The 24,550-nt window shown below is 41.0% G+C and overlaps 1 protein-coding gene across 2 annotated transcripts in view; it reads left to right on the top strand.

Annotated features, from left to right (window-relative positions):
* vwa8 (von Willebrand factor A domain containing 8) overlaps positions 1 to 24,550 on the top strand; it is a 207,607-nt gene that overhangs the window by 105,287 nt on the left and 77,770 nt on the right. For both annotated transcript variants that reach the window (XM_078409361.1, XM_078409360.1), the window contains exons 20-25: positions 1,762 to 1,833; positions 7,675 to 7,751; positions 15,493 to 15,568; positions 18,532 to 18,667; positions 19,939 to 20,058; positions 22,940 to 23,145. In XM_078409361.1, coding sequence (XP_078265487.1) covers positions 1,762 to 1,833; positions 7,675 to 7,751; positions 15,493 to 15,568; positions 18,532 to 18,667; positions 19,939 to 20,058; positions 22,940 to 23,145 — 687 coding nt within the window. The remainder of the gene's footprint in view (positions 1 to 1,761; positions 1,834 to 7,674; positions 7,752 to 15,492; positions 15,569 to 18,531; positions 18,668 to 19,938; positions 20,059 to 22,939; positions 23,146 to 24,550) is intronic.

Here is a 24,550-nt window from a genome sequence, read left to right as displayed (position 1 = left end):
CACAAATGACAACACAAACATACAGTTAACAATTAAGAATAAAGCATAACCACATCAAAACAATAAGGATGCAACATTTTGGTCTAAACATGTGGGTGAAAATAAACCAGAGCAAAAAAGGGACTACAGACTTTGGTTATTGAGTAGAACTATCACTCGTGGAAAAAAGCTGTTTTTATGTCTGGCTGTGGCTGCTTTGACAGTCCGGAGTCTCCTTCCAGAGGGAAGTGCTTCGAAGAGTTTGTGGCCAGGATGAGAGGGGTCAGAGATGAGCTTGCCCGCTTGCTTCCTGGCCCTTGCAGTGTACAGTTCGTCATTGGGGGGAAGGTTGCAGCCAACAACCTTCTCAGGTGTGCGAACGATCCGTTGCAGCCTCCGGATGTCGTGCTTGGTGCCTGAGCCAAACCAGACCATGATGGAGAAGGTGAGGACGGACTCAATGATAGCAGTATAGAACTGGACCATCATTGCCTGTGGCAGATTGTGTTTCTTCAGTTGCCGCAGGAAGCACATCCTCTGTTGGGCCTTTTTGACTGTGGAGTCGATGGTGGCTCCCCATTTAAGGTCCCTGGATATGATGGTTCCAAAGAACTTAAATGACTCCACAGATGTGACTATGGTGTTGTTGATGGTGAGAGTGGGATCTCTTCAAAAGTCTACAGTTAGTTCCACTGTCTTGAGAGCCTTGAGCTCCAGGTTGTTGCGATGGCACCACGACGCCAGCTGTGTCACTTCCCATCTGTAGGCAGATTCCTCCCCATCCTGGATCAGTCCAATCAGGGTAGTGTCATCCACAAACTTGCGGAGCATGACAATTGTGACGAATTCAGTGCTGATATTGGGCTTTAGTTGATCTGTACAGACCGTTGATTGATAATTTACATGGGGGTTAAATTGATCTGTGCCATTATCGACACGATTCGTCCACCTAAGTTTGGGAATATTCTCCAAGCTGCACGTATGCCCACCTGACTCAATGAGCAACATGTAATATCTTTATGAAGAGCTTCTTAATGCACATTACCAAAGCTCAAGCAGCTTAATGAGAAGTATCTTGCTGGAGTCTGTCTGGTTTTCATCAGTCTGCTCAGGCTGTTCCACTAAGAATGCATTTCATTATTACTCGCGAGTACTATGAAAAACTATTGCTATGACTATTCAGCCTCGTGTTGTTCTACCTTCAAAACTGATAATCATTTTATTGTCTTCCCATTCATATCATTGGGCTTCCACCGACCGACTTGCCCTTGTAATTCTGTTCCTAACATTCCTGAGACAGTAACCTATTTTGTTGTTAAGAAGTACTGGCCTACTCAAAATTAAGGCTTGCTGCTTAACAGCTTCTACACCTCATTCTCGGAGCCAGTGAGGAGGGAGGGGAGGGAGAGCAAAAGTCTGAAGACTCTTCTCAGTCTGAAGAAGGGTCTCAACCCGAAACGTGACCCATTCCTTCTCTCCAGAGATGCTGCCTGTCCCGCTGAACTACTCCAGCATTTTGGGTGTACTGGCAGAATATTGTGTTGGACATACCCTAGGAATTATGAAATAACATTAGGCTATTCAACCCATTCATTCTTTGAGATCATAAGTGGATTTAATTCTTTAATTCTTTCACCTGCCATTGATCTGTATCCCTTAACGGCCATCCCACATTGCCCAACGACCTCAACAGGCAAGCCTGATGTTATTGTGGTTCTCGCTGTTAATTGTAACCCTCATGGATTTTACATTAAAATTCTTTGTTTTCTGCTTTCTCTTCAGCACATGCAGGTGATGGAAGATTTGCTCAAGGACTTTGTGCTTGGGGAACATCTTCTTTTGATTGGAAATCAGGTAAAGGAATAAATTTCCAGTTAATTGTATTCTCTCCATGCCTAGAAAAATCTTAGGACTGAGAAAATTAAATAGGTGACTTTTTAAATAAAAGAACAACTATAATGAAGGTTGTCCCTGACAGTGAGGCTCATTAGTTCAAGACCAATGTCTGTGGCAGAATCAGGGCTGTCTTTCCCGTGCGGTAATGAGGGAGTGCTGCATTGCCAGAAGGGACATCCCAGAGGTGAAGTAAGAGCCATTGTTCTTGACATCAAGACAGCATTGAACAGAAAATCAGGATTTTTGAGGTCAGCAATGCAGTTTAGGGTTCAATTGATAGCACGGATTGTGATGGATGTAAGATAGACACAAAATGCTGGAGTAACTCAGCAGGTCAGGCAGCATCTCAGGAGAGAAGGAATGGGTGACATTTCGGGTCGAGACCCTTCTTCAGACTGATGCAATTCTGCAAGGCAAGAATTGGCAGCTCTGAATAGCATTAAAACTCAATGTTTTTTAAAATACGTCTTTATGTCAGGAGATCATTCAGCTCGTCATTTCCAAGAACCCAGCTCCTGGATGTATATCCCTGTGACTCATTAGAAATTAAGAAAGCAGGAGTTGGCCACTCAGTCCCTAAAACCTGTCCCGTCGTACAATATGATCATGGCTAATCTGCCCCAGCCCTCGAATCCTTGTCTGTGCCATTTCCTCATCAATACCCCAATCTTTCAAATATTTATCCACTTCCTCTTTAAATACCTCCAGTGACCCAGCCTCCACAATCATTCAGAGCAGGGAATTCCAGAGAATCAGTCCTCTAAAAAGGAGTTCTATTCACCTCTGTTTTCTATGGAATTTATTCACACGTACTCATTTTCCTACCATTCACCTAGACACGGGGGTTAATTTACAGCAACCAATTAACCTACCAACGCACACTTCATTGGGATGTGGGAGGAAACCAGAGCAGCGAGAGGAAACCTACATGTTATCAGGAAGAACATGCACTCTGATAGCACTCCCCGAGGTCAATAGACAATAGACAATAGGTGGAGGAGGAGGCCATTCGGCCCTTCGAGCCAGCACCGCCATTCAATGTGATCATGGCTGATCATTCTCAATCAGTACCCCGTTCCTGCCTTCTCTCATACCCCCTGACTCCGCTATCCTTAAGAGCTCAATATAGCTCTCTCTTGAATGCATTCAGAGAATTGGCCTCCATTGCCTTCTGAGGCAGAGAATTCCACAGATTCACAACTCTCTGACTGAAAAAGTTTTTCCTCATCTCATTTCTAAATGGCCTACCCCTTATTCTTAAACTGTGGCCCCTTGTTCTGGACTCCCCCAACATTGGGGACATGTTTCCTGCCTCTAACGTGTCCAACCCCTTAATAATCTTATACGTTTCGATAAGATCTCCTCTCATCCTTCTAAATTCCAGTGTATACAAGCCTAGTGCTCCAGTCTTTCAACATATGACAGTCCCGCCATTCCGGGAATTAACCTAGTAAACCTACGCTGCAAGCCCTCAATAGCAAGAATAGCAAGAATAGAGTCAGGATTGAAACCGGTCGCTGGACCCAGCAGTTAGCAGCAACATCCATTGTGCCACAGTGGCACTTTGTAACTGCAAATGTAGATTAAATCCTGTGTGTTCTGATCCCACTACAGCCAATCCCAAGTACTTGTTTTCTCCATATCTGACTCGACCTGATCAGGAGGGACTTGCGGAATGCTGCATTCTGAATGCTGCATGTGAGATTTGACTCCTGTGCCTGAGACAGTCCTCCCTGCCCAGTGAAGTCCCACATCAAATCCCTCACCCTCTCCATGTGGGGAGAGGTCACAGGCTGATCTTGACACCAAGGCTAACAGAGCCAGCACCTGAGAACCCAGAGGTTACAGAAGACCTTCCCAACCCACTCCCTGACTCAGCATCACATCCTGCCACTGTCACCGGGTCAAACGTGAAATCAACATCTGAAAATCTCTCTCCCATTTCGGAGCGAGTCCCTCGTTGACTGTGGCAGAGAGATGAGGTTACACAGCACAGAAACTAACCTGTTGGCCCACTGATTCCCCACTGACCATCAAGCACTTATTTACACTAATCCCATTTTTGATCTCTGCTCATTGTTGGTCATACCTAGTCTAACACAACTGTTACTGGTTGACACAAAGGCACTCTGACAAGGATAAAGTATTGGCCTGGCCCCACCTGACCTGAACCAAACTATATGATAGGTGAGTTCAGCTCTTGGATTTTCGGTGTGCAATAACAGAATATGTCCTCCTCATCCCTAGTGATGTGCTAGATAGATCTAAGTTTTCTGTGATGGTCGTATAATCGCTTGAAAACTGATATTGTAGAATTACAGTTTCAATAGGGAGGACATATATACGGTATTATTTCTTTCCCCTTAGAGAAATTGCCCAATTCCAGCTACTTCCCACAATTCCCTCCCAGTTAACACTGAATGCTTTTATATCATTGCTTTTAAAGAATTGTTAATTTTTTTTTTTAAATCATGATCTGAACACTTCCTTGTGATGGAACATCTCAAGAATCAAAAACCCATTGTGCCATTACGTTTTTTCTAAATCCCCCAAACACTCCTGCTGTTTTTCCTCTTTCAAAATCTGAAAAGTTGAAAATCTCACTTCAGCCTTCATGCAAAACATATTCAAGGCTTAATTTACTGCAACAGTTAAGGACAAAAAAAGATGCTTTAGGAGTACAAGATTATCTTTAAAACAGTTATTTTTGCTATCCTTGCAAGCAACCATTTCCACTCTGTAAAGAAAAAGCCAGATCTGCACTTGTCCAGAAAAGATTGCAAATGTTAGAGCTTTGTTGATTGGCTTTGGTTGGGTCATTGCATTGATGAATGAAAAGAAGTGCACCAGTTGTGCTCTTCCCAAAATCAAAGCATGAGGCATAATTTGCCTGAGAAAATCCATTTAATTTTAATGATTTGAAGGTCATTAAGATTGCACAAGTGGCTGGTATAAAGGAGAATTTCTCCCAGTAATGGTCTGCCTCATTAGCAAGTATTTCTTTCACAAAAAATGTACATGCATTTGAACTTCAGTGAGCTTCAGTCCAAGCTATTTGTGGCTTGCAATTGGTTTGAGCTGGTATGAGACGAAAGGCATAAAGTGTCGCTGCACTAATCAAATGAAAACCTCTTGCACCAACTGTGAATGTTTCATTTAAAGTCAGAATATTTTCATGGAAACAGCTGCAGTAGTTCATGTTAATTTGCACCTTCACCTCTCTTAGCACACAAATTGACATTGGTAATGAACTGTGGCTTAGAGGGTTCTGGATAAATTTGAAACAATTCATCAGTTAAATTAATGACATAAATCAAATTACGATGAAGTAGTGAAAGCGATCACTATTATGCAACCAATTCAGTCTTTTCTACTTAAAGTGTCTTTAAAAATCTTGCTTTACTTTGGCGGAATAGCACGTACTGAATTGTAGTTGTTCTTCATTGTCATAAATAATGTTACAATTAGACCAAAGGCACATAGAGGAAATCCAAAGGAATGTGCTTGCTTTAAGCCAGGAGCGTTTTGGCCCTGTGCGATTGATTCTTTACGTTTTCAGTCTTCATTTCCAAATGTATTTCAAGTTTTCACGACTGATGCTTTTGATCTTTGGCCACTATTTCTGCAACATTTGATAGGAAGCACTTGGAACCTTGAAGTGAAGATGATAGAACCTTAGAATCACCTTAGTCAAGTCAAGTCAAAGGAATGCAAAGCTATAGTTATAAGACACAGAATTTTAGTAGATAACTATTTAGATATTAACAGGAACAAGAAATATACACCACAGCCTATTTAGATAAACTCCAAAGATTCTGGAGATTTAGTGTCATTTTGCATGGAAATAGGCCCTTCAGCTCAACTTGCCCATGCTGACCAAGATGGCCCATCTCTCACCTGCCCATGTTTGGTCCATATCATTCTAAACTTTTTCTCCATTCTGGATGAAGAAGTTATTTCCCATCTCAGTCGTTATTGGCTGACTCCTGAGTTTGTGACAACTGGTTCTAGAAACCCCATATGGTAAATCATTATCCCCACATCCACCTCTCAATCACCATAACACTATTTTACGTTTCGATGAGATTAGTTCTCTTATATTCATGAGAGTACTGACCGAGTCTTCTTAATTTGTCCGTGAATGACAAGACTGTGATCCTGGAATTAATCTTGTTAATTTTTACTGCCTCTAACATAAGTACATACATGTGTGTGGTGTGCAGTAGAGAGACCAGACCTCAGTCTGAAGAAGAGTCTAGACCCGAAACGTCACCCATTCCTTCTCTCCTGAGATGCTGCCTGACCTGCTGAGTTACTCCAGCATTTTGTGAAAAAATACCTTCGATTTGTACCAGCATCTGCAGTTATTTTCTTATACTATATATATCCAGACCTCTACAAAATATTCTAGATGCAACATTTCCAGTGCCCTATGTAATTTCCATCAAACATCTTTAGTTTTGAAATCTAATTATTTTGAGATAAAGGCAAACATACTATTTGCATTGCTAATTGCATGTTAACTTTCAGTGATCTAAACACCACCACCTTTCAATCTCTCTTGAATCAAAAATTATTTTGAAAGGCTAATGGGGAAAATTGGCAGCACCTCAGATGTTGGCATGCGGAGAAGTGTTCGTTATTTTGCAGCTGTTTAGAACTCCGGTTTAAATCTGACTTGAGTAGTATATTGATTTTTGGCCACCATCTCAGGAACAAGATCTTTGCTTCAGAGAAATTAAAGTCCAGCCAAAAACAACATGAGACTTTTCCTGAAACAATGAGGAAGTATTGAATAGACAAATCTTGACTGCAGCAAATTGAGGGGTGATCTAAATGTACCGGCTGTGCTGATTAAATAAATTAATAAAAAAGATAAAGGAAAGATATTTTCTAAGATGGGAAGTTTCTTCATGGCATTAGAAGTAAAAAAAGATTACAGAAACTGCATTTTAGTAATAGTAATCTTTTTGCGACTACGCTGCAATTTGATTTATATATATAGTTTAACCAATGATTTTTTGCAAATTTGCAAAACCTTTAGATAGAGCCTCTTTGGAACACCATCAATGATAATTGCATAATTCTGGTACTTTCTCCTTCTTGGCCAATGTTTGCAGTCGTCCCCCAAAAATGTTTCAATTTTCAATTTGCAACCTACTGCGAATGGAATGTGAGTTGTTGGTGTGGCCTGAGGAATACTTGTGCAAATTAATGTGATGCACTATTGACCTGTAGCAACTCTGAAACGTAGGTGTGGGTGGAAGCAGAGGAATGGTCGCCCTTTTAGATTGAGACATTGCATCAGGACTGATTCCAGCATCTTGTGTCTCCAAGGGCCTGAGGGGACATGATGTGGTCAATGTTGAGATTTCTCCACAAGTGTCAAAGCTTTGAATGAGGGGCCAGGATTAGAAGGGCGGATTCCCAGTTCCCCAAACCATATTGACCAAACTACCTCAAACTGAAATCTAAGGGCCTTAACCAAACAATTTCCCTTCAGCTCTTCTCTCACACAGTGATCCGATCTCAACACCACCTTCAATTCCTCCATCCAATCAGTCTCCTTACCTTGTCGATGGCCTGACCTACAAACCCTATGTCAAATGACTCATTATTTAAATGGTGATTCAACAGCAAAATTCTGGCCCTCTTCAGATCTATTATTCAGTAACCCCCCCACCAACACAGCCAACTAAACCTGGACTCTTATTTGGTCTGTATTCAATAATAAATTAGACAATAACATAATTTATGGCAGTTATTACTTGACAATATATATATATTTTTTATCTATAGGGTGTGGGCAAGAACAAGATTGTTGACCATTTCCTGCATCTTTTGAACAGACCCAGGGAATATTTACAACTTCACAGGTAACACTGGCAGGAAAGTTTCAGTGACAAGTTGTGTGCATTTTGCTGACACCTAATGCCACCGTTTTGTTCAGAGTAGCCCTTGCACTGTATTTTGTACTCAGCAATTATACAAAGTGCATTATATAACTCATGTTTTGATAACTTATTTTGATAACTCATGTTTCGCGCACAATGAGGTTACTCTTGAAGTGTACACAAGAAATCCTATGCAAGTAACATGACAGACAGTTTCCACAAAGAGCGGTCCCAACAACAGCAGTGTAATAATCAGGTGTGCTGATTTGTTTGAATTAGCTAAAACACTCCTCTTCAAAAAATAGTGCTATGGATATTTGAATGTCTGGGACCTTGATTTACTATCTCAGGTCAGATGTTAAATGTCTTACAAGGGAGTTCCCTTTGATGTCCTGGCCAATAATTTACGTTCAATAGAAAGATTATCTAGTCTTTAAGATGGTCTGTCCTGTATACCTAAAAGCAAAATGGAGGGGAAGAACGTCTTTCTTAAACAATGAAACTATGCCTACGCATTGTGTATCACACTGCGTAAAAATACACTGGAAGTTCACCTTACCTAGTACAAAACCTGAGACACTAACATTAAAAATGCACCAATTTTATTATGCACTGGCTGTGTAATGCTTGTTTAACCTAAGAATGTGTTTGGTATGAGTAAAAGATCAGTTACTAATTTGTTCGTTTTGGTAGATAAATAGCATATGCAATACAGATACTATGCTGGAGTAAAGAAATGATTGCCTGGATTTGAACAATGTCATCATTTATACCAGCATCTGCAGTGTTTGTGTCCTATATATACGCAGATCAGCCAAAACATTATGACCACTAACAGGTGAAGTGAATAACATTGATTATCTTGTTACAATGGCACCTGTCAAGGGGTGGGATATATTAGGCAGCAAGTGAACAGTCAGTTCGTGAAGTTGATGTGTTGGATGCAGGAGAAAGGGGCAGGAGTAAAGACCTGAGCGACTTTGACAAGGGCCAAATTGTTATGGCCAGACGACTGGGTCAGAGCATCTCTGAAAAGGCAAGGCTTGTGGGATGCAGTGGTGTGTACCTACCGACAGTGGTCCGAGGAGGGACAAACCACAAACAGGTGTTGGGCTCCCAGGGCTCATCGATGCACGAGGGCAATGAAGACTATCCCGTCTGGTCCGAACCGACAGAAGGTCTACTGTGGCATAAGTCACAGAAAATTTTAATGGTGGTCACGGGAGGAATGTGTCACAATACACAGTGCAACGCATCCTGCTGCGTATGGGGCTGCACATGGAGGACCAACAGCATATTAGGCAAGTGGTCATAATGTTTTGGCTCATCAGGTCATAATGTTTTGGCGGATCGGTGTATATTTGTCATCAAGGCTAGTATCTTCGAAAACTGGTGGTGGAGCTTAACTAAAGCCTATAATCCTTTAATTCCTTAACATTTGGTGTTAAGTGCAGAATTCTAGAATTTTGATTGCAGTCGTGAGGGAGTAATGATAAATTCAAATGAGGATGCATCAAGGAGAAGATGGTGTTTCCATTGTGTTACTGCTGTTTACTTTCTTAATGGCAGAAGTATTGGGTGGGAGCCGGTGGAAAAGCTATCTAATTGAGTTGCTGCATTGTACTCTGTAAATTCAGAATTACCATCCACTTAATGCTGTAAATTCAGCCAAACAATGTGCTGTATAAACTGAACACAATCTAACAGTGTGCCATATATAGACTGAATCCAAGCTAACAGTGTGTGTAAACCTCCATATATATGTGGGAGGACTTCAATAAATCTTGATATTTCATCTTGTGTCCATTACAGCTGCATGAGGCAATTTCAGTGCTGTTACAAAAAGTGGCTAATTTTAGCATCCAGTATTAAAATTTGAAGTCTGCTGGATACTTCCATTCCAAGGCACTGACAAAATACAGATAACATTGATCACAGGCAGATGATACACAGGATGCCACAATGTGTGATCTATAGGTCCGTGTTAGCCACAGCTGCTACAGGACAAGTTCCACTACAAATTGCACCTACCACTATAGTACATGTAGGCTAAGATATTTTTGGTTACAGAAGATTCTGACTGTTAACAACATGTTAGATTTGATGCAATCTCAGTGAGTGGATTCTGGTGAAATCAATTATTCCACCTTGTACAAGAAGAAATATTTACAAGCTTTTTCATCTTCAGCAGTATGTGGTCAAAAAGGATTCTATTCGGATCTGCCCCAACTTTGAATACAGTACATTAAACATTTGGACTGGAAAGTTTTCTGGTTAGTTTTGTGCAATTGTCTGAAGAAGGGTCTCAACCCGAGACGTCACCCATTCCTTCTCTCCAGAGATGCTGCCAGTCCCGCTGAGTTACTCCAGTTTTTTGTGTCGATGCAAGTTTGATTGTTCAGTTCTGGTTTTTGGAGCTAAATTCAGATTTGACTGCACGTTTTAAACTTAACATATGATGAGTAAGATTTTTAATGACTGCAGGTTTACTGGCTTCCAATTCTAGGATATTTTTAAAATCATGCTGTGGGTGAAGCAGAACTTTTTTTTGTCACATTCAAGGTTGAAGAGTGCAATTCAATAACAAATGGAACTGGGACACCTGCAGTGCAGCTGTGCTTCTAAAAATATCTAAGAGCATTATCTGCATTCCCACTGAAGTTATTTCTGAAACATGCTGTTTTTGCCTGACTAGCCTACCTCCCAGAGAATGAAGAATCATGAGATGGAACAGAAAAGACTAGAACAAAAAATCTCCAATACATGGCTTTTGGAATCTTAAATTAGCAAAAGCAAATAATGTGTTGATATAATGTCCTACAGAATGCCCTAAAGTGATTTATTGCTAGATGAAGTACCTGTTACAATTATGTATAACAAGGATGGTGAACTAATGGCTAATGAATCTCTTCTAAATATTTTGATTGGTTGCAGTTTAATCATTAGCTGGGATACTGAAATAGAGCTATTTTATCTTTACCCGATCTGCAAGACAATATCTCTGATAGTATAGAAACAAGGAACTGCAGATGCTGTTTAAACACAAAAGGACGCAATGTTCTGGAGTAACTCAGCAGGTCAGGCATCATCCCTGGAGAACATGGATAGGTGACATTTTGGGTTGAGACCCTTCTTCAGACTGATGTAGGGTGGAGAATAAAGCTGGAAGAGGGGAAAGGCAGGACAATGTGTGGCAGGTAATTGATGGACACATGCAAGAGAGGTTTTTGATTGACAGATGGTTGGAACAAAGGCCAGAGATAAAAGCAGAAGGTGTGAGACAGCATTGAAGAGTTGTGATTGTGAGCCCACAGGGAGGAGAGTAGCTAAGAGGCACGATGGGGGAGGAAAGAATAGGTGGGATTGCAGATGGGGCACAGAGGAGGGGAGGACAGGGTGGGTGAAAAAGGGAGGGGGATTGTTAGAGGTTACCTAAAATTGAAAAATTCAATGTTCATACCGTTAAGTTGTAAGCTACCAAAGCGGAATATGAGGTGGTGTTTCTCCATTTTGCATGTGGCCGCACTGGAGGAGGCCCAGGAATGAAAGGTCATTACGGAAACAGGAAGGGGAATTAAAATGGTTTGCAACCGGGAGATCCAGTTTGCCTTGGCGGACCAAGTGCCAATGTAGTTGGCATTGAACTCTGACATTGTCGTGTCATGTAGTAGTGTTGTCTCCTCAGTGCTGCTGTGAAATGTTTAACCCCCATGAATGGGACAAGCCCATAAATGTCCTACTCCTTCTGATTTCTGACCCCTGAAGGTAATATAGAGAGATTTACAAGTAAAGAAGTTTGGCTGAGTTAATTGAATTAAGGGAGATTGTTGAGATGCTGGAATTACGCTCCTTAAATCAGAGAATGTCAAATGAAAATTTAAACAGTGTTCAAAATCTTAGTTTTAATAAGGTAAGTAAAGAAAATTTGATTCCAGTGGCTGAGGGGCAGTAAGCAGAGGTTTAAGATAATTGAAGCAAAATCTATGTGACGTGGGGATGAGTGATTATAGTGTGCCATTGCAAATTGGAGTGCACTGGCTCCAAAGGTAGGAGCAGATTTAATATCAGCTTTCAGAAAGTGTTTCAATGAAAAAGAAGCAGCTATTTGGGTGTTGTGAAGAAAGAGAAGGTGCGCCATATCAATTGTAAATGTTTCACAAGATTGTAGCACAGAGCAATGAGCTGAATAACTACTTCAAAGCTCAAAGCTAAAACATCTTGCAGTTCTATCATTATTGTAACTAGACCTTTAAAAAAAGAGAAAGATATATTACATAACAATACAAAGTCCATGCAATTCCACATCAAAAATTTGGAATGCTTGCTGTTGAAATTATTAGTATCTTATGCTGGCTCTGTCTATCTGGTCATTTTTGTTCTAGATTACATTGAGTTTCTGATATTGAATCTGTGAAGCAAAAAGAAGGTGCTACTTCCTGCCCAAGGTGGTGTTCTCATAGAGTCATAACAGCAAGCTCATTAGAGCAATTAGAACCTAAGAAGGGACTCTTGAGCAATCTCATCTATTTCATACGATCCCAACCATACATCTATCTCATCCACTATCCACTCGTTTCCTATCTCTTCCCTTGTGCCCAAAAGTCTATCATTTCCAATTGTGCTTACACTGAGCATCCAAAGCTTAATTTTCAAATTTGAAAAATTAACTATCTTCTGTGCAAATACATTTTTCATCTTGAGTCACGACTGAAGCCTCAGCCTAAGATTTTGACACCTTGACATCATCAGAAGAATCATCTACGACAGCAATCTCTGATGTTGAAATTAAATCTCATTTTTTAAATTTCCAGTTAGTATAGACACTCCCTACACAGTCTCTCCTCATGGAACAATGCTGATTCAGATTCAAATTAGTTTATTATCATATACACCAGGGTCTTATGAAATTATTTGTCTGCATGAAGCTCCAAAAGTGCACATGATAATGATGAATCGATTATCTAATTAATGATAAATGAATATGAAGGAGTGCAAAGAAAAAACTAAAGTACAAAAATGAAATAACCGAAGTTAAGAGTAAGAGTATGCAGCAGTATCTCCCGGAAGTCCCGAGCAATCCAAGAGTTTATTGAATTAATTTCTTCCTTTCTTCCATTTTGTTTCTCTTCCAATAGGCACAGAGATCAAAACTACAAACTTCCCTCACTAAACCCCTGTACCATTGCAAAATCAGTTACTCATTTACACCAGAACTAAAGCCAATGCCTTCCCAGTTATCTGTTGTAGTTGTGTGTTAACCTGCTGCATGTTGAGTAATAATGCATCAAGAGCTCCATGTAGTAGCCGATACATGTATTGTTCTCAGGAAGCAAAGCTTGGTGTATTGCTCTACTTCTGTGAAAATGATTAACCTCACATTTTTTCAGATCTCACGTGCCCCTTTTCATTCATTCATTTAATGTGTCTATATTGTTTCTGCAAACTCTTACATTCTTCTCACAGCACATTTTCTCAGGTTTTGCTTCCTGAGAAAATGTAAACATTCCATTTTGTCCTTGTATCCATCAGAAGCTGTCTCAATATTCAATCACCAAAAGTCCAATGCTCCAACATAATACCCTCCCTTAGTAAGAGCCCACCAATCTGAAAATAATCTATTGTGGCGGTCCCTGCTCCCTGCCCTGTTAGCAATCCTTTGCATAATCACGAGTTCTTATTTCATATATTCATCATTAGTCGAAAACCGATCAAATGTCTTTTTAAAATACACGTACATTTCATCTGCTTGTTTCCTCTCATCTAGTTATATATCAGAAAGTACAATTTGAACTATCATCGTTGCCTTAGCAGCAAGTGGGGAAAAAGTACTTGCATTACACAATGCTGTGCAAACAGCACCTCATCGCCAGGGTACCAGTGTTCATTTTTCCCATACCAGGCATCAAGGAGAAAACTCTTCATCCTAACTTGTCATTCCAAGAGGTCCTGCAACCACTGTATCAGGTGTGACAGCGCCCTCTCCTTTGGAGGCCGCTCTGGTCCGTGTCACTGGCTGACAAGCCAGGAGAGGCCAATCCCCAGCATCACTGCCAACAGCTGGATCCAATGAGCTGATATTGGTTTGGCCACCTGAACCTCGTCAGCCTACACCCTATAAAACCCAGGCATTCCAGCCAGAGGGGAGGAGAAAGAGGAATGCCAGCTATGTTTCCCTTTCGCAGGTTCGAGGAAGACTGGGCCATTGGGACAAACCCGAGACCACCGGCGCCATCATGTGGTCAAGATTGGACTGCCGGGAAGAAGCTCTAGATAGTTAGCGTCTCTACTGAGGCTAAGACTGAATGTACCCAAGCAAGCCTGACGTGCCAGTGCTTCTTCCTGCCCACAGACAATGAGGGATTGTGCCCACACACAGAGGTAAAGACTGAGCCGCCAGGATAATCCAGAGGTCGCCAACGCCACCTCTTGAAGCCCCAAAGCTGAGCTGCCTGGATAAACCTGAGTCCGCCAACATCCCCCCTTGAGGAAAGGGTGAATTGCAGGGTGAAGCCTGAGTTTGTCACGCTTCCGTCTTTGAAACCTGGAGTGATCTGCTAGGATCGTCAGTGTCACCCTATATGCGCCCTGATGGTGAGGGACAGCACCCCTGTGCGGTCCTGGACTTTCTTACCTCTGTAACTAAAATATATCATGTAGGTTCATCCATGATAAACAGTGAGGTCAGTGAGCACTGCAGAAAGGATCCAATGTTGTTTTTTTGGAAAGTTGCATGAATGCGAGATTAGTTCTGTAGTTCTGTTGTGGTCTGAATCCATTCTTAACATGCCAACAGGAGCATTGTTCTGTAAGGTGAGCAAGAAGTTCTACAGCTTCCATTCAGATACTTGATATGCAGAGAATTATGTAAAGCTGCAGCCATGGCAGAAAGTCGGCTGTAAGTGCCAGAATCTGGAGGTTGTTGCTGCAGATGTAGATCGTGTCCCTCGGTGGCTGCCATGAGTAGACTGTCTCGTAGTCCTGATATGTGGAGAAACTCCATTGTCATGCTTGAGCATCTTTGACGTACGTCTGTGCATTCTGCTGCATCAGAGCTGTCTCCATCCATCCCCCCCCCCCCCCCCCCCCCCACCTACCAAGGTAAAATGGATGCTCTTGTCCTGTGGGCCAGATCTCATTGATCCAAGTCCAGAGATTTGCAGAGTAAACACTAGTGGTTTCCAAAGTGATGCAAGTAAACTGCCTGAGTTCAACATCGTTAAAACCACCCACGCTAACAGCTGTAAACCTTCTATTTCTTCTTATGCCTGAAACACTGGACCCTTAGTTTGCAGCATGGAAATACATGGAATGTAATTACTTGGTTAAAAAGTGCTCTCGGACTTGCAGAGCATGGGATAAGACTCAAAATCTGATTGAAATTTAAAAATAAATAAATTATCAATCCAAGCTGAGAATCATAGTGTGATGCAGCTCATAATAAAAGATTTCAACCCATGCTGACAGAATCAGCACTTGAAAAGAGTCATCCCATCAGTCTCCCTCAATCGCTCTTTCTCTTGTTCAAACATAAATGAAATTCCATTTAGCTGGTCAGTTTTACAATAGATAAAGGAATATTGTACTTCTCATCATTTATCCACTTTGTCATGTACTTGTTTTTATCATTTAATATCTGGTCAAATTGTAACAAAATTTGCTTATTTCTAAACGGGGTTCTAAAGTTTTAGCAATTGAAATTGTGATGTGTTTTATTTCTTTTCAGAGACACCACAGTACAGAGTCTCACTTTGCAGCCTTCAGTACAAGATGGGGTCATCATGTATGAGGATTCTCCACTGGTTAGTTTTAACAAACCTACGAAAAGCTTCCTTGTCCCTACTCCTGATCATTTCCCCTTCTTTGGAAATTCACCTCCCATCCCTGAGTATCTCAGTTCCATTTTATTCCTCCTCTTTCATTTAGTTTAGAGATACAGCGTGGAAACAGGTCCTTCAGCCTACCGAGTCCGCACAGGCCAGTGATCACCTGTACGCTAGTTCTATCCTACAGGCAAGGGACAATATACAGAAGTCAATCAACCTACAAACCTGTACATCTTTGGAATGTGGGAGACAACCAGAGCACCCAGTGAAACGTGCAGGCAGAACTTGCAAACTCTGTACAGACAACACCCTTAGTTAGGATCGAACCCAGGTCTTTGGCACTGCAAGGCAGCAACTCTCTACCACTGCACCATTGTGCCATTCCCTTTCCTCTCCTCCTATCCCCTTCCACCTATATTCATCACTCCAGCTATCTGCCAATTAAAACCCCCACCTCACTTGTATCCACCTATCACTTACCAAGCTTTGTCCTACCCTCGCCTCTCTTTTCCAGCTTTCTCCCCCAGTACGATCAGTCCAGAAAGATCTCAACATGCTTGTACTTTGTGTTTTGCTGTAATAAGCTTAATAGCCTGTTTTCATTCCTGATTCATATAAAATGGATAAAAGCAACAGTAAATATCACAACACTAAAAAACAGAATGCTGGAAACACTCAGCAGGCCAGGCAGCATCTGTGGAGAAACAAACCGAATTTACGGTTCTTTATTATTACATCTACCAAGGTACAGTGAAATTCTTTTTTTGCATAAAGATCAGTAAAATTATTGCCGTACATGAATACAATCCCCAACTAAGTACAGAAACAGCCCACTGAGTCCATATGCAAATGTCGCCAGGTTTTGACGCATTTTTCAAACTCCCATGAAATCCTGTTGTAGCCGTTGCTTTCATAGAAACATAAAAAACATAGAAAATAGGTGCAGGAATAGGCCATTCGGCCCTTCGAGCCAGCACTGCTATTCAATATGATCATGGCTGATCATCCATAATCAGAACTCCTTTCTGGCTTTTTCCCATATCCCTTGATTCCTTTAGCCCTAAGAGCTAAATCGTGAAAACTCTCGCTTGAAAACATCCAGTGAATTGGCCTCCACTGCCCTCTGTGGCAGCGAATTCCACAAATTCACAATTCTCTGGGTGAAAAGGTTTTTTCTCATCTCAGTCCTAAATGGCCTTCACCTTATTCTGCAACTGTGACCCTTGGTTCTGGACTCCCTCAACATCAGGACCATTTTTCCTGCATCTACCCTGTCCAATCCTCTAAGAATTTTATATGTTTCTATAAGATCCCCACTCATCCTTCTAAATTCCAGCGAATGCAAGCCCAGTCGACTCATTCTTTCATCATGCGTCAGTCCTGCCATCCCGGGAATTAACCTGGTGAACCTACGCTGCACTCCCTCAATAGCAATAATGTCCTTCCTCAAATTAGGCTACCAAAATTGCACACAATACTCTAGATGCGACCTCCTTGCTCCTAAACTCAAATCGTCTCACAATGAAGGCTTTCTTCACTGCCTGCTGTACCTGCATGCTTATTTTCATTGACTGATTTACAAGCACACCCAGATCTCGTTGCACCTCCCCTTCTCCTAATCTGACACCATTCAGATAATAATCTGCCTTCCTGTTCTTGCCACCAAAGTGAATAACCTCACATTTATCCACATTAAACTGCATTTGCCATGCTTCTGCCAACTCACCCAACCTGTCCAAGTCACCCTGCATTATTCATCCAGTTCGGCCCGCGAATCAATGTCCCTCTCCTCGCCTGGCCTTCATCCTTCGTGCCGCAGGGCGCCTCCCGCTGCCGACCCTGCGGGCGCAGAAGATAAGTGCCCTGGTTCTTCTTACCTGCCCTTTCTGGTTCCTGGTCTTCAGACATAAGCAGGAGACGAGCCTCGGACATGGCTCCCACTCCAGGCAGATTCCTGGTTCCGTGGCAGGTGAGCCAGATCTGCTGCCGGGGCATGTCCACGGCCCATCCGGAGTTCTTCGGCTGCTCACGGCAGATAACATATTGGAATAAGGAGCCTTGTTCCGAATGAGAAAAGTTAGAAGACTAATGCTACTATCACATCTGCTTCTATCAACCCTGGCAGTGTGTTCCAGGCACCCACTATTTTCTGTAAATAAACAAAATGCCCCCACCCATCACCTTTAAACTTCCCCCCTCAGACCTTAAACCTATGCTCTCTAGTTTTTAACATTTCCAGCCTGGGAAAAATGTTCTGCCTTTTGCAATTTTATATACTTCTATCAAGTCTACTCTCAATCTCCAACCCTCATACATGTAAGATAGCCGAGGGGAACATAAAATATCCCTTTGCGGTGTGGGAATAATTGCATTACTCATCAAAAGAGATAATATAGACAAACCATATGGCAGTCTTCTATGCTGCATGATAACATTCTCTTTCTGTCACTCATCCCACACTTCCTTCGCCAGCCTCCCACAGGCCATTGAACAAAATACCCAGCTGTCAGCCTACAAGTTGAAAGTTAGAACAAAAAGGCTTTACACATTTTTGTTATCAATTGCTTGCAGGAAACACCCACTCTACTCTCCCCTTTCAAGCAGCATTTCATAACACCATTTGGAAGATCGAGCACCTCTCATTTACATCTCCTTGGTTTGAGATCCCAATAAGTGAAATTATCATCTCTCAGCTTGTTGCTCTTGAGCCCCTTCAGACATTTAAAGACCTCTATCCTGCATCCTCAATCTGTTCTGAAGGAAAGAACTATAGCCTGTTTGCTCTTTCCTGATAATTATAACCTCTCTAGTAGTTTTGTACCATCTCTAGTGATTCTGTATTGACATACTGTTCTGTTATTACTTGGCGGAGGATGCAGAGGCTGCCGAGCCTACTTGATGAGGAAATAATAAATGGTATTTGTTTCCTTCATGCCCAGGTGAAAGCTGTTAAAAACGGACACATCCTAGTCATTGATGAGGCTGACAAGGCACCAACCAATGTCACCTGCATCCTAAAGACATTAGTGGAAAGTGGCGAGATGATCCTGTCTGACGGAAGACGTATTGTTGTCGGTAAATATTGCTGATTCTCTGAAAATCCACCGGGAGAATAGACCAAATAGGTTATAACGTGAATTTGATTGTGAATTGGAGAATTAGTTAAAAGTTACTTTGGAAATTGACAAGTAGAAAAAAAAGATGTCTTGCAATTAAACAATCTAGGGGAAAACATTTTCTGGAGAAACTTTCCATGTAACCTCCCTGCAGTAACCAGACACCATTGTCTGTCAGTTTTGCTGCAGGTGACCATTGAAATTGACAGACCAACATTTCTATTGACACTTGTGCAATGATACCCTATTAATGCATGTAACATACCGCCTTTAGTATTTTTAGCTTTCTGTAACAAAAACTTCATGCCATTAAAAAAAGTATTTCTGTAAATCCAGTGGGGAAAAATACATTATTATTGCGAGCCTGAAATTTTCTAGCCATAAAACCCATTTTCCCCATAGACACAATAGCTTTTTCTAATGTGATTTTCTGTAACAAAATTTCCTTAGGAATGTAACTATTGAGTTATAGCAGAATTTTCTGTATATCTATTTTACTCATTCGTAGGAAGCCAAATTTATATTCTCTGAGCATCCAATGAGAAACATGGATTAAATACTATAATTAATTTTTAAGCTTTAGCGGTGATAAAATCATCTGCAGCATGGCATAATTTCATCTCCTGAGGTGTGCGCTGGACAGGTTTGATTGCACTGATACTGGGTGAAGAAGGCCACAACTAGAACCCACAATTGTAGGATGGTTATGCATTAAAAAGTTACATCTGACACCACAAAAAGTAGCTGAGGGGAATAAAGTAGATAAACCAGGGAAGGTTAAGGGAATAAATGAGAACGTACATGTGAATAGCCTCTTTAATATAGTAATGGGTCTGATTACTAGAGTTATAGGATTAGTGGAGTTGAATGCTCCAGGCAAGATGTTGCGGCTGATAGAAAATCAGTTTACAATTTTTTTTAAAATCTCTAGACAGTCCGCTGGAACACGTTTTTATTAAAGGCCTTGCATCACTTATTGCAATAAATTAGCCTCTCGTGGAAGGCGTTGCACATCCTTCCCAATAATTGGCAGCTAGGAAACCGGCTACTTTATACCTGAACTGTTTCCCTCCCTTTGAAATGTACTGGGCAAAACTCCCAAGTGGAAATTCTGGACCTGAGTCAGCTAATCATTCTTTTTTTTTTAAACAAGTATAAAATGTTTGTGTTAGTAAAAGAAGTTCTCTTTAATTGTTGAGGAATTTGATGAATTACATGCTGGTATTTCAGATCAAGCCAGTGCTGAAGGAAGACCCGATGTGATAGTAATTCATCCAGATTTCCGAATGATAGTTCTGGCAAATAGACCTGGGTTTCCTTTTCTTGGTAATGATTTTTTCGGTGCTCTAGGTGAGATTTTTTATTTAATTATTTATTTACACTGAATTTAGTATTTGTGAGTTTACTCGAATGTCTACACTAGAATTGCTTCACTTTTATGCTAGACTAGTTTATGATAACAAATGACCACATGGAGCAAGTTCAATGGTTATTTCCCTTGTCTCCAACAATTTAACTAGTGCCATAATTTTGTGTGGGGATTGTTGGGAAGAGGCAATGAGATTATTGTTGGTTTTGTTTCCATGAAAGCAATCATGCCTTACTAATGACCTTAGAAGTGCAAAATGCCAAATTTCTGATCTTTTCATCAAATCTCCTTTTGAAAGCTGCTATTGAATCTGCTCAGCACATCATTCGTACATTACTTTCAGACCACAACGACTTACTGCTTAAAATTATTTCTACCCTGGTCACCATTCTACTTGCCAGACTTCCCTATCCATTTGATCAAAAGCATTCACAATTTTGATCCCTCTATCAAATCTCATTTTAATCTTATCTGCTTTAAATAGATCCATCTTGAATTCTCAGTTTCTGCATGTGACTGAAGTCCTTCATCCCTGTTATCATTCCGGTAAATCTGTGCACTTTCCAAGGACTTAATAACCTTTCTGAAATGTGGTGGCCAGATTTTGATAGTTCTCCAGCTGAGGCTTAACCATTAATTTAGAACTTGTTTTTGCAGTCTGTACTTCTATTAATAAAACAAAAGATCCCATATATCTAGCAAAAATCCTCAGATCTAAAAAAAATCCCCAGCTCCTATGTTCCTGCACCCCCTAAAATTGTACCATTGTGACCAATGTTGTGCTTCCTCATATACTTATCACAATAAATCATTTCTTATTTTTCGACATTAAATTTATTTTGCCTTCTGCCCACTTCTATACCAGGTTTCGGTTGCTCATTGTGTGAAAACTTTGAAATCGTACCCTGCAGATCATCTAACTCATGAATGCATTTTAGATATAGTTATTCTAAACTCTATTCATTGAGTCATGAACCTCTCATTTCTCATTTTTTACATCTCAAATTCTCATTTGTTAAAGGAGGCCATTCAGTCTCCTGAGTCCATGCTGGCTCTCAGAACAATCTCATTAGTCCCTCTCCGCTGCACTTCTTTTTCTGTAATCTATTCTCTCTTACTTCCTATCAATTTCTCTCAGCTCTCCAGCAACTTACATACACTTGAGGCAATTTACAGTAGCCAATTAATTGTTTAGCCATTGAACCATAATGGCAGGGCTGCAGAAATAACTGCTCTGCCATCACATCACACCCGGAGAGAAAAACACATTTTGTCTTATCTCTGACTTAAACGGTTGATCCCTTGTATAGGCCGTGGCTTCTCGTTCTAGATCCTCCCACAAGAGGAAACTTTCTCTCCATACTCAACCTTAGGATTTCTTGTGTTTCAGTCACCACTCCCCATCCAAGCCTAGCCTGTCCAAACATTCCTCATTAGACACCCCACCTATTCCACCTATTAGTGTAGTAAACTTTTGCTGAAACCTTTCCAATGCATCAACATCTTTCCTTAAATAAGACCAATACTGTTCAGAGTGCTCCAAATGTTCGTATCAATGAGCAATTTAACTGAATATAAATAACCCCTGCATGTTATTCCCTTTGCAATAAATGATAACATTCTGTAACTTTCCTAAGTACTTGACCTGCATACCAGCCTTTGTGAATCATGCACTAGGACACCCTGATCCCACAAAATCTCAGAGCCTTATGCTCTCTCTCACTATTTAAATTCATATCATATCATCATATCATATACATACAGCCGGAAACAGGCCTTTTTTCGGCCCTCCAAGTCCGTGCCGCCCAGCGATCCCCGCACATTAACACTATCCTACACCCACTAGGGACAATTTTTACATTTACCCAGCCAATTAACCTACATACCTGTACGTCTTTGGAGTGTGGGAGGAAACCGAAGATCTCGGAGTAAACCCACGCAGGTCACGGGGAGAACGTACAAACTCCTTACAGTGCAGCACCCGTAGTCAGGATCGAACCTGAGTCTCCGGCGCTGCATTCGCTGTAAAGCAGCAACTCTACCGCTGCGCTACCGTGCCGCCCTATTATATTATATTGTTTTTTATGTTCCTTGCCAAAATGAACAATTTCACACATGATGCTCCATTTGCCAATTATTTTCCCACTCACTTAATCTATGTGTAGTCCTTTGTAATCTCCTTATGTCCTCTCCGCAACTTAATTTCCTACCTCTCTATCATCCGTGAATTTGGAACAATACCTTTGATGTTACCATTCAAGCCATTTTTATAATCTGTGGGGGAAAAAACTGAGGCTCTAGAACCAATCCTGGTGGTACATCACTCTTTACATCTTGCCAGCTGGTAAAAGAACACTTATGTTCACCCTCTGTTTCTTGTCAACTAAACAATCATCTGTCCACATCAATACGTAACCTCCTATGACATTAGCTTATATTTTTCACAATCATCTTTAGTACAACACCTTATAAAATATTGCTTTGCTCCAAGAAAAGTTTGGTTTATGTTAAAATATGATTGGGTTAGAGGGATCTGACCATGAATAATATAATATTTATTGCTGGGGTGTTGTTCACCCCTTCTATTTGCCAATGTATTCCAGAAACATACAAATGCACTTCTTTTCAATGCATATTATAAGTAACAACAAAATAATGTATGAGCATAGTAAGAGTCATTTAATGGAACAGCTTCCGGAAGGGGGGAAATATCGATGGGTGTGTGGGTCATAAGTATATCATAAGTCTATGGCCCACTGCTCCAATGGGAGAAGGACCCTGCAACACTAGACATTGTGTGTTGGGAATTCCAATGTTGTCTTAAGACAATGATACATCATTCTTGTATTTCTTTTTGGACAGGTGATATATTTAGCTGCAGTGCTGTTGATAATCCTAAACCTCAATCGGAGCTTGCAATGCTTCGACAATATGGTCCTGATGTCCCAGAGCCAGTTCTTCAAAAGCTTGTGTCGGCTTTTGGCGAGTTGAGAAACATGGCTGATCAAGGAATAATAACCTACCCATATTCAACAAGGGAGGTCGTCAATATTGTAAAACATCTACAGGTATGTGAGCATTCAGCCGAAAGGCATTACATTAGACATGGGTAAGAACTTCAGAAAATTTTCTCTTTACCAAACTCATCCAGTTGTCAAAAGATTGGGATTGGTATTTGTTTATTATTACTGTGGGTAGCAAGATACAGTGAAAAACTTTGTGTCGCATACTCTGCAGGCAGATCATACCATACATGAGTGCAACAGGTAGTATAAAAGAGAGTGCAGAATAGAGTGTTACACCGACAGAGAAAGTCCAAATAAACAAGGAAAAGCGCAGGGACTGCAACAAGGTAGATTGAGAGCACAGTAATTAATCCTTGCCATATGAGATATGTTCAAGAACAGCAGGGAAGAAGCTGTTCTTGAATATGATGGTATGTACTTTTGTGCCCTCTTCCTGATGGGAGAACAGAGAAGAGAGAATGACCAGGCTGTGAGCAGTTCTTCATAATGTTGGCTAGTTTCCTGGGGCAACATGAAATGTAGATGAATATGAGGGGAGAAAGATTGATTTGCATGTGATAGACTGGGTAGCATCTATGACTCTACAGTTTTTTGCAGCCTTCGACAGAGCAGTTGCAAAACCAAGCTCTGATGCATCTGTATAGGATGCTTTCTGTGATGCATCTGTAGAAATTGGTGAGAGTCATAGGGGACATGCAGAATTGCCTTAGTCTGAGGATCCAAAATATATAAATGTCGCCCTTTGGATTGGAATGCTGCTGAAAATGTACTCTTCTGGTATCTTAATTTTCACTTCACACTCAACTGTATATATTTTTTTCTCCTTACTTTACTACCAGAAGAATTACATAGAACAGTATGGCACACATACAGGCTATTTGGCCTACAGTCAAGTCAAGTCAAGTCAATTTATTTGTATAGCACATTTAAAAACAACCCACGTTGACCAATGTACAGTGTCCGTGCCAAACATGAAGCTGAGTTACTCTAGCAATGTGTCTTTTTCTGTAAACGGTTCCTTGTGTCTAGTATTTTTCTTAGCCTAATTTATTTCACAATTGCTCCTGTCTAAGTATTTTTGCTGTTGTGGGAATTTACTCTAGTTTAGAGATGCAGCATGGAAACAGGCCCTTCTGCCGAGTTCATACTTATCATCGATCACCTGTTCACACTAGTTCTATGTTAGCCCACTCTCTCATCCATTCCCTCCACACTTGGGGCACTTTTCCGAGGCCATTTAGCCTATAAACACGCACGTCTTTGGTATATGGGAGAAAATCTGAGCACTTGGAAGAAACCCACGCGGTCACAGGGAGGACATGCTAACTCCACATGGACAGCACACAAGTTCAGCTTTGAAACAGGGTCTCTAGTGCTGCGATGCAGTAGCTCTACTAGCTGGGCCACTGTGCCACCCTTGAATTGTTTTCTAATTAATTAGAAGAAT

Source organism: Rhinoraja longicauda, chromosome 12, assembly GCF_053455715.1.
Source record: "Rhinoraja longicauda isolate Sanriku21f chromosome 12, sRhiLon1.1, whole genome shotgun sequence".
Classification (NCBI taxonomy): Eukaryota; Metazoa; Chordata; class Chondrichthyes; order Rajiformes; family Arhynchobatidae; genus Rhinoraja; species Rhinoraja longicauda.
Note: the sequence above shows the minus strand (reverse complement) of the source record. Positions and strands in the feature narration are given on the sequence as shown.